Below are 11,041 nucleotides of genomic sequence, written 5' to 3'. Positions count from 1 at the left end.
TTTTTCATGGTGCGTACCTTAATGTTACGTCATCAAACAGTTGAAATTGTGAAGACTTTCAAGTATTTGGGAACCATGATTGACTGTAATTGAATTTCTCTGATAATGTTAATCTTATTTGTAAGAAAGCAAATCAAAGTCAAGTCAAGTCAAGTCAAGTCAAGTCAAGTCAAGTCAAGTCAAGTCATCTTCATTTATATAGCGCTTTTAACAATGAATTGTTTCAAAGCAGCTTTACAGAGATAAACATATAATTTAAGGTAACAGATTGTTTTGGCGTTATAGCGGTTCTTGAATAATGTTACTTCCAGCTAAAGTTAACTTTGATTGATTCACCTCTGTCGAAATGATCAGACTTTAAACGGGAACCTGTGATTAACGCAGACGGCGTTCACATGCTCATTCAGAATTCTATAGTTATGTGCTTTTTAAAATATGTGCGCAGGTTTGTAATTCATACAACCCAGCCTAAACAAACTACTTTTCTTGCCTATAAATTTTGATACAGAATTTTGTTTTATTTTATCACTTCGGGGTACGCGAGCCGGAATTCACAGCGCTTTATCTGTAGAGTGGGAAAGGGATCCTCCATAGGGAGAGGATAGTGGATACTTCAGCACTGCATTGTCATCGGGTCCAGGCGAATCTCCTTCGTCAGATCTGGACACGGCCTGGATCCGGCAGGCTGCGGGAAAACCTCGGGATAAACAAAGACACTAATATTAGCGTAGATGCCATTCTTCTTATGATGTAGCGAGTACATCAAGATTTAAGGGAAGTGTTCCCAGTTCCGGCTGACCTAATCTATGCAGCCTAACATTGAATTTATAGAAGTCTATAATGTATTATGTGTATGCTAGGTCAAAGAGATGTGTTTTTAGTCTAGCTTTGAACTGACAGAGTGTGTCTGCTTCCCGGACAATGGTAGGAAGACTGTTCCAGAGTTTTGGTGCTAAAAGGGAAAAGGATCTCCCGCCAGCAGTCGATTTAGATATTCTAGGTATTATCAACTGGCCGTAATTTTGAGATCGCAATAGACGTGAAGGACTATAATGCGTTAAGAGCTCGCTCAAGTACTGCGGAGCTAAGCCATTTAGTGCTTTGTAGGTAATCAACTATTTTAAAATGTATACGATGTTTAATAGGGAGCCAATGCAGTGTTGACAGAACCGGGCTAATATGGTCATATTTCCTGGTTCTGGTAAGAACTCGAGCTGCGGCGTTTTGAACTAGCTGTAGTTTGTTTATTAAGCGTGCAGGGCAACCACCCAATAGAGCATTACAATAATCTAGCCTTGAGGTCATGAACGCATGGACTAATTGTTCCGCATTTCCCAATGAGAGCATATGGCGTAATTTAGATATATTTTTAAGATGGAAAAATGCGGTTTTACAGATACTAGACACGTGGCTTTCAAAATAAAGGTTGGTATCAAATAGCACACCCAGGTTCCTAACCGACGACGAAGACTTGACAGAGCAGCCATTAAGTGTTAGACAGTATTCTGGGTTATTACGTGTGGAAGTTTTTTGTCCAATAATTAGAATCTCTGTCTTTTCAGAATTTAGTAGTAGGAAATTACTAGTCATCCAATTTTTTATATCAGCTATGCATTCCGTTAATTTTGTGAATTGGTAAGTTTCGTTGGGTTTTGAAGAAATATACAGCTGAGTATCATCGGCATAACAGTGAAAGCTAACTCCATGTTTCCTAATGATATCTCCTAAGGGTAGCATGTACAGAGTGAACAGCAGCGGTCCTAGTACTGAGCCTTGTGGTACGCCATACTGAACTTGTGATCGATAAGACATCTCTTCATTTACTGCTACAAACTGATAACGGTCAGATAAGTATGATTTAAACCATGCTAATGCAATTCCACTAATGCCAACATAGTTTTCTAGTCTATTTGAAAGAATATTGTGGTCAATGGTGTCAAATGCAGCACTAAGATCAAGTAACACTAATAGAGAGATACAACCACGATCGGATGATAAGAGCAAATCATTTGTGACTCTGATGAGAGCGGTCTCAGTGCTATGGTACGGTCTAAATCCTGACTGAAAATCCTCGCAGATATCATTTCTTTCTAGAAAGGAACATAGTTGTGAAGATACTGCTTTTTCTAATATCTTTGACAGAAAAGGCAGATTCGAGATCGGCCTGTAATTGACTAATTCTGTAGGATCAAGTTGTGGTTTTTTAACAAGCGGTTTTATCATAGCCAGTTTAAAGGTTTTTGGTACGTATCCTAGAGACAAAGACGAATTAATGATAGTAAGAAGAGGATATATGACCTCTGGAAGCATCTCTTTCAGTAGCTTAGTCGGTATAGGATCTAACATACAAGTTGTCGATTTAGATGATTTAACGAGTTTGCAGAATTCTTCCTCTCCTATAGCAACAAATAAATCAAACTTTTCCTCATGGAGACTACAATGCACTTCCTGATGCGATACTGTGGTAGACGGTTGCATAGTTATAATTTTGTCCCTGATATTATCAATCTTATAAGTCAAGAAGTTCATAAAGTCATCACTGCCGTGTTGCTTTGACTCTGAGCTTGAAGCTTTCTTTTTCGTTAGTTTAGCCACTGTTTCAAATAAATACCTAGGATTATGTTTATTTTCTTCTAATAGGGTTGAAAAATAAGCAGATCTAGCAGCTTTTAAAGCCTCTCTGTAAGCAATCGAGCTCTCTTTCCATGAAATCCGAAATACCTCTAGTTTAGTTTTCTTCCAGTTGCGCTCCATTTTTCTGGCTGCTCTCTTAAGGGCCTGTGTGTGTGTGTGTGTGTGTGTGTGTGCTCGTTGTACCACAGCGTTGGACTATTTTCTTTAATCTTCTTTAAGCGCAACGGAGCAACTGCGTCTAAAGTGCTGGAAAAGAGAGAGTTAAACGTTTCTGTTGCAATATCGAGTTCTTCTAAGCTATCCGGGATGCTGAGATGATGAAACTAATTAGGAAGATTATTGATAAAGCAATCTTTAGTGGCAGAAGTTATAGGTCTAACGTATTTATAACACGGAGTCGGCTTTGCAGCCTTGGCTAAATGTAATTTACATGAGACTAGATAATGATCTGAGATGTCATCGCTCTGCTGCAGAATTTCAACAGCATCAACATCTATTCCATGTGATAATATTAGATCTAGAGTATGATTACGACAATGAGTAGGTCCCGACACGTGTTTAACTCCAATTGAGTTTACAATATCTTTAAATGCCAATCCCAATGCATCTTTTTCATTATCTACATGTATATTAAAATCACCAACAATTAGTACTTTATCTGCAGCCAATACTAAATCTGATAGAAAGTCCGCAAATTCTTTGATAAAATCTTTATGGTGCCCTGGTGGCCTGTATACAGTAGCCAGCAGAATTCTCAAATGTGATTTATCGTTTACACTATATATTTTTACATTAAGCACCAATACTTCAAAAGAAGTATATTTAAAGCTACATTTCTTAGTGGTTTTGAAAATATTACTATAAATTACAGCAACACCTCCCCCTTTGCCTTTCAGACGAGGTTCATGTTTATAACTGTAATCTTGTGGGGTTGACTCATTTAAAATAATGTAATCGTTTGGTTTTAGCCAGGTTTCTGTCAAACACAGCACATCTAGATTATTATCTGAAATCATATCATTAACTATAAGAGATTTTGAAGTAAGGGATCGAATATTCAGCAACCCAAGCTTTATCATTTGCTCATCTGTATTATATCTGTTTTTTATTTGTTGAACATCAATTAAATTTTTAACCTGACGTTTTTTGGATTTCCAAATTCGGGGAACAGACACAGTCTCTATATGATGATATCTAGGTGAAAGAGGCTCTATGTGATGGGATTTATCTGACCTTGGTGACGTGAGGCCGCTAGCAGACGGTCGGTTTAGCCAGTCTGTCTGCTTCCTGACCTGAGCCCCAGATTGTCATGTTTTAGCTCTAAGACTATGAGCCAAATTACTAGAGAGAAGAGCAGCACCAGCCCAGGAGGGATGGATACCATCTCTTTTCAACAGGTCAGGCTTGCCCCAAAAACTTTTCCAATTGTCTATGAATTTTATATTATTCTGCGGACACCACTTCGACAGCCAACCATTCAGTGAGGCCAATCGGCTAACTATCTCATCACTCCTGCGTACAGGAAGGGGGCCAGAGCAAATTACAGTGCCTGACATCGTACTTGCGAGTTCACACACCTCTTTAATATTAATTTTGGTGATCTCCGACTGGTGGAGTCGAACATCATTAGTGCCGACATGAATAATAATCTTAGAGAATTTACGATTAGCATTAGCCAGCACTTTTAAATTTGCTTTGATGTCAGGCGCTCTGGCTCCCGGCAAACATGTGACTATGGTGGCTGGTGTCTCTATTTTCACGTTCCGTGTGATCGAATCACCAATTACCAGGGCACAATCAACAGGATTCTCAGTGGGTGTTTCACTGAGTGGGGCAAATCGATTTGTTATGGGAATCGGAACGGAAGAGTGGTTCTTTGATCCGCGACTAGAGCGGTGATCTCTCACAGTCACCCATCTGCCCTGCTGCACGGGCTCTACTTCAGCCGGAACCGTATCATGTAAAGAGTTCACTATGCTAGGCGCATCCAAAACACTATCTAAAGATCTAGCATTCTTACCATCCTCAATTAAAGTTTGGATGCGTGTCTCTAGTTCTGAAATCTTCTCTGTCAGCCTGACTGTCTCCTTGCATTTATCACATATAAATCCTATATTGCCATCGGAGAAGGCTATACTAAACATATGACATGTGACACAGGTGACAATAACAGGACAAGAAGACATTACTCACCGTGTTTGTTGACTGATTTCTTAGTTCTTACTTACCTGGACTTTATAAACTCAAAGGCGCGGGCGCGCGAGAGAAAATAAATATATAAATGAGCGCACGGGTGGCGCGTTAGCAGGCTAACGTTAGCGAGTTACTAGCGTGCTGTGTTAACAATAACGGAAGCTAGAGATGTAAGGTTAATCTGAGATGTTGGGTAAACTGTATTTAGTAGTATAAACAACTAGATAGTAATGATGGCTCAAAACATAAAGAAATACGAGGCTCAGGCGGAGCTTACAGCCTCGAAGCAAACAAACACACAGCAGGCAGCGAGGCAGACAGGAGCAATCGATCAGCGATCAGCAAAGCAAAGCCGTGTGTGTCTCAAAGGTTAGCCCTGCTAAGGAAGTTGAGAGAATGTTCTGTAAGTCAGGATGTTCTGCAAAGAGTTTATATAAGTTTAATTGAGAGTGTTTTAGGGTATAATATAACTGTGTGGTTTGGACGAGTTACATCTGTGAATAAAGTAAAATTAGACAGAATTACAAGAGTTGCAGGGAAATTGTAGGATCTAAACAAACATCGGTGGCACAGTGATATCACATCGCTGTTCAGAGGAACGCTGTGACTATAGCGAGAGACACTACACACACACACACACTGAATCATGTTTTTGAAATATTGCCATCACGTCGTCACCATAGAACACCAAAAGCGATTAAAGCGATTTGTACCAAATGCAATAAGTCTTTTGAATAAGAGGAAGTAATGTGAATATTTTCATTCTTATGTATGTATATTGTGTATTGTGTATTGTTAATTGTTTTGTGATTGTATGGCGAGACCAAAGACCAATTTTCAGCCAAGGCTGACCAATAAAGTACTACTACTACCTTTAAAATTAACTGGATAAAACAGTTTAAAAAGAGCCCAGTGTCTTTATGGAACTTTATTACTAATTATGTTTTTTTTTCTCTCAGTTTGGTGGTCTGGATTTTCTTCTGTTATGTAACTACAAAATTGAAAAATTACCAGCAATATTATCTGCTTTTCATAAGCAGTCACTTTTGGCTTGGTCTTTGATATTTAAGCACAACTTTTCACCTCATAAATATTTTATTTGGAATAACTGTAATATTTTATACAAGAATAAATCTATATTTTTTCAGAATTGGTTTGATAAAGATATCTTGTTAGTCAGTCAATTAATCAATTCTCAAGGGCTGTTGTTTTCATATGAGGAACTTCTAGATCATTTTCAATGTCCTGTTTCTCCCAAAGCATGTTCGATAGTTAGGGTTCGATCCCATCAGGTGCTCTTGCTTTACTGAGAGGAACTCATTCTCTTCTTCCGGTCTCTCTGAGTTTGGTCAATACTCCCGTTGGCAAATTGTGCTTTGCTTCTCACAATAAAAACACTAATAGATCAGTCCGTTCACTATTTCAGCAAGACATGGTTACTTTACCGCCTGTGACCGCTTATTGGAGTCATTTAGTTGGTAATATCTGTTGGAAAAAAGTGTGGATGCTTCCACATCTCTCTTTATTCAACCAATAAAGTAAAAGAGATTTCTTTTCAAATAATTCATAAATGCTACCATAAATACCTGCAACTGCTCAAATAACTCACAATTAATAACACATTGCACACCAGCAACAAACTCTTACATGCACTCTGCCACACCAAAAAATGTTTAATGCTCAAATACAGTGAATGGTTCTGCCTTTGTGAAGATGACATTTACTTAATAATATTTATTAACGTAATAATACAAGGGTAATTCTTCAGCTGTGGTACTCTTTGAGCTATAGACAGTTTCAGAAAATAAAAACATTTCTACAAACAGTTTTTTAGTATCAGTTGGTTTCTCAATCTGTCTGGAAACCTTCCCTTAAGTTGGCTGTGATGATGTGTATTGATTAATATATATATACATTTAGCCATTTTTATATGATGTTTTACAAACAAAGTTCGGGAGGAGCACGTTCAGATAATTGATCCAATTATCACATCATACCAACCAGCTGTCGACAATCAGCAATCAACATGTCTATCCAATCAGCTTGAGTTGGAGACCTATATATACACTCATTAGGCTTTATGCCGAGCGTCACGTGACCAAACCGGAAAACAGGTCTCACTGCATCCGCTTGTCAGAGAAAGTGTTAACGGCCGTAAGAACTAACTACGATATCTATGGATTTTTAAGGTAATCAGCTAACCTACTAAGTTCACTTTGTTATTGGTGTTTTATGCTATTTAAATATCTAAACGTTAGTGTGAAGAAGAAAAATTAAAAAACTTATCAATATCAATCTGCACATGCGAGGGACATTGGTTATGCTCATTTTAAGTTATCTTGAGTAAAACCGCAAAAAAATTCATGAAGCACATACCAAAGACCTGAATCGGAAGCGATGTGATCTGTTTTCCGGCTTGGTCACGTGACGCTCGGCATAAAGCCTATTTGACTCACCAATGTTCCTCTACAGTTTTTCAGCATCCCTCCACCACCCCGTCTCCTCACATTACTTCTTAACCAGCAATACGGGGGGAGTACTCTGGGTTCGGGCCGAATACCGAGCCCGGAGCCCTCTCCTCGGACAGCACGCCAAATACACATTTAGTTTATCTGACTTATTTGTAAGTGTGAACTCGTGAACTGACAGTCCAAGAAAACGGTCATTTCCATCACATAGCAAAACATAGATAGGCAACTTCCAGTTAAAACTGTTTTTCTACTGCTCTATGTGGTGAACCAGAGCAAGCCAATAAGCAACAGCATTTGTGAACAAAAACATATAATCAATATTTTTTAATGAAAAACAATTCAAAAAATGAAAAAACATGTGTTCAAAATCAGCAAATCATTACTTCACTGATTTCTACATGCTGAACTAGGACACACTAGAGCAAACCCTTTATGTCATCATTACCTTAATGTAACCTTAATATAACCAGTTGAATAACAGAAAAAATAGGCAATATTTTGAACTCAAGAACTTATATGCTTTATGCCTAATGCTGAACCAGAGCAAACACTCTGTACTTAAACGTTACTGACATGTGTGTAATGTCGTTAATCCATGTACTGTCAAACGTAATCATGTGGAATAACAACTTGAATCTGACTAAGTAGACATTGTTTTTGCTAAATACTGTTTCTGTAATCTTGCATATGGGCAAGAGGCTCAGTTATGTTCCATGGTCAAGGACAGAGCATATTTCTTATTATCACATGCCTCTTTGTTACTGGTTGAGGCTCTGGGACCAGCCTGATCACATCTTCTGGCCGGTACCAAATGACATCGTCTCTCATTGGCCAGAAGAACTTTTTTTTGCCAATATGACTCATGGTTCCCACCAGAGCACAGCCCTCAGGGTCCACATCCGTATAGTGCCAGGGTTAGGATCCCCATCATACCGTCCCGCACACCCACTCCCAGCCAGTCCCTCAGGCTGGTCTATGATGGGTTCAGATGGGGCTGGGAAGTGTTTGCACTTGGTGATCCCAATGCAGTCTCCACGTTCTGGGCTCCCAGTGTGTCGCCATGTTTGAGACCAGAACACTGGCGAGGATGGGGATCTGCACAGAAGCAGCTGAGAACTCGCCAAGGAATCTCCCCGCTCTTAGAGACAATCTAAATTCCCCCTCAGTGATGTACATTACCTTGGCAGTCGATGGCTGTTTAAGCAGTTGTTCCAGCAACACTTCTGCAGTGTGAAGGCCGGAGCCCTTGGCCACACGCGGGTCTGCCTGGCGCTGAACAGCTGCACCCGCTCCATCAGCTGGGCCCGTCTCATGTCTGCACCCGTTCAGCTGGGCACGTCCCATGTCTGCACACGTTCAGCTGGGCCCGTCTCATGTCCGCACCTGTTCAGTAGGGCCCGTCCCATGTCTGCACCCGTTCAGCTGGGCCCGTCTCATGTCCGCACCTGTTCAGTAGGGCCCGTCCCATGTCCGCACCCGTTCAGCTGGGCCCGTCCCATGTCCGCACCCGTTCAGTAGGGCCCGTCCCATGTCCGCACCCGTTCAGCTGGGCCCGTCCCATGTCCGCACCCGTTCAGTAGGGCCCGTCCCATGTCTGCACACGTTCAGTAGGGCCCGTCTCATGTCCGCAACCGTTCAGCTGGGCCCGTCTCATGTCCGCAACCGTTCAGCTGGGCCCGTCCCATGTCCGCACCCGTTCAGTAGGGCCCGTCTCATGTCTGCACCCGTTCAGTAGGGCCCGTCTCATGTCCGCACCCGTTCAGTAGGGCCCGTCTCATGTCCGCAACCGTTCAGCTGGGCCCGTCTCATGTCCGCAACCGTTCAGTAGGGCCCGTCTCATGTCCGCAACCGTTCAGTAGGGCCCGTCCCATGTCCGCACCCGTTCAGTAGGGCCCGTCTCATGTCTGCACCCGTTCAGCTGGGCCCGTCTCATGTCTGCACCCGTTCAGCTGGGCCCGTCCCATGTCTGCACCCGTTCAGTAGGGCCCGTCTCATGTCTGCACCCGTTCAGCTGGGCCCGTCTCATGTCTGCACCCGTTCAGCTGGGCCCGTCCCATGTCTGCACCCGTTCAGCTGGGCCCGTCCCATGTCTGCACCCGTTCAGCTGGGCCCGTCCCATGTCTGCACCCGTTCAGCTGGGCCCGTCCCATGTCTGCACCCGTTCAGCTGGGCACGTCCCATGTCTGCACCCGTTCAGCTGGGCACGTCCCATGTCCGCACCTGTTCAGCTGGGCCCGTCTCATGTCCGCACCCGTTCAGCTGGGCCCGTCCCATGTCTGCACCCGTTCAGCTGGGCACGTCCCATGTCTGCACCCGTTCAGCTGGGCCCGTCCCATGTCTGCACCCGTTCAGCTGGGCCCGTCCCATGTCCGCACCTGTTCAGCTGGGCCCGTCTCATGTCTGCACCCGTTCAGCTGGGCCCGTCTCATGTCCGCACCTGTTCAGCTGGGCCCGTCCCATGTCTGCACCCGTTCAGCTGGGCCCGTCTCATGTCCGCACCTGTTCAGCTGGGCACGTCCCATGTCTGCACCCGTTCAGCTGGGCACGTCCCATGTCCGCACCCGTTCAGTAGGGCCCGTCTCATGTCCGCACCCGTTCAGTAGGGCCCGTCTCATGTCCGCACCCGTTCAGTAGGGCCCGTCTCATGTCCGCACCCGTTCAGTAGGGCCCGTCTCATGTCCGCAACCGTTCAGCTGGGCCCGTCCCATGTCCGCACCCGTTCAGCTGGGCCCGTCTCATGTCCGCAACCGTTCAGCTGCGCCCGTCTCATGTCCGCACCTGTTCAGCTGGGCACGTCCCATGTCTGCACCCGTTCAGCTGGGCACGTCCCATGTCCGCACCCGTTCAGTAGGGCCCGTCTCATGTCCGCACCCATTCAGCTGGGCCCGTCCCATGTCTGCACCCGTTCAGCTGGGCCCGTCTCATGTCCGCACCCGTTCAGTAGGGCCCGTCTCATGTCCGCACCCGTTCAGTAGGGCCCGTCTCATGTCCGCAACCGTTCAGCTGGGCCCGTCCCATGTCCGCACCCGTTCAGCTGGGCCCGTCTCATGTCCGCAACCGTTCAGCTGGGCCCGTCTCATGTCCGCAACCGTTCAGCTGCGCCCGTCTCATGTCCGCAACCGTTCAGCTGCGCCCGTCTCATGTCCGCACCCGTTCAGTAGGGCCCGTCCCATGTCTGCACCCGTTCAGCTGGGCCCGTCTCATGTCCGCACCCATTCAGCTGCGCCCGTCCCATGTCCGCACCCGTTCAGCTGGGCCCGTCTCATGTCCGCACCCGTTCAGCTGGGCCCGTCTCATGTCCGCAACCGTTCAGCTGCGCCCGTCTCATGTCCGCACCCGTTCAGTAGGGCCCGTCCCATGTCTGCACCCGTTCAGCTGGGCCCGTCTCATGTCCGCACCCATTCAGCTGCGCCCGTCTCATGTCCGCACCCGTTCAGTAGGGCCCGTCTCATGTCCGCAACTGTTCAGCTGGGCCCGTCTCATGTCCGCAACCGTTCAGCTGGGCCCGTCTCATGTCCGCACCCGTTCAGTAGGGCCCGTCTCATGTCCGCAACCGTTCAGCTGCGCCCGTCTCATGTCCGCACCCGTTCAGTAGGGCCCGTCCCATGTCTGCACCCGTTCAGCTGGGCCCGTCTCATGTCCGCACCCATTCAGCTGCGCCCGTCCCATGTCCGCACCCGTTCAGCTGGGCCCGTCTCATGTCCGCACCCGTTCAGCTGGGCCCGTCTCATGTCCGCAACCGT

The 11,041-nt window shown here is 45.1% G+C and overlaps 1 protein-coding gene across 1 annotated transcript; it reads right to left on the bottom strand.

Annotated features, from left to right (window-relative positions):
- Window positions 1-2,742: 2,742 nt before the first annotated feature.
- LOC130068976 (uncharacterized) lies at window positions 2,743-8,642 on the bottom strand. Its single transcript, XM_056232634.1, has 2 exons — window positions 8,478-8,642; window positions 2,743-3,704 (listed from the first exon to the last, which is right to left on the bottom strand). The coding sequence occupies exons 1-2, from the start codon at window positions 8,640-8,642 to the stop codon at window positions 2,958-2,960; spliced, it is 912 nt and encodes a 303-aa protein (XP_056088609.1). The 3' UTR covers window positions 2,743-2,957.
- Window positions 8,643-11,041: the final 2,399 nt, after the last annotated feature.

The sequence above is a fragment of the Rhinichthys klamathensis genome, unplaced genomic scaffold (genome assembly GCF_029890125.1).
Source record: "Rhinichthys klamathensis goyatoka isolate OS25496 unplaced genomic scaffold, OSU_Roscu_1.1 h1tg000350l_1, whole genome shotgun sequence".
Lineage (NCBI taxonomy): Eukaryota > Metazoa > Chordata > Actinopteri > Cypriniformes > Leuciscidae > Rhinichthys > Rhinichthys klamathensis.
This window is presented reverse-complemented; position numbering and strand designations above follow the sequence as displayed.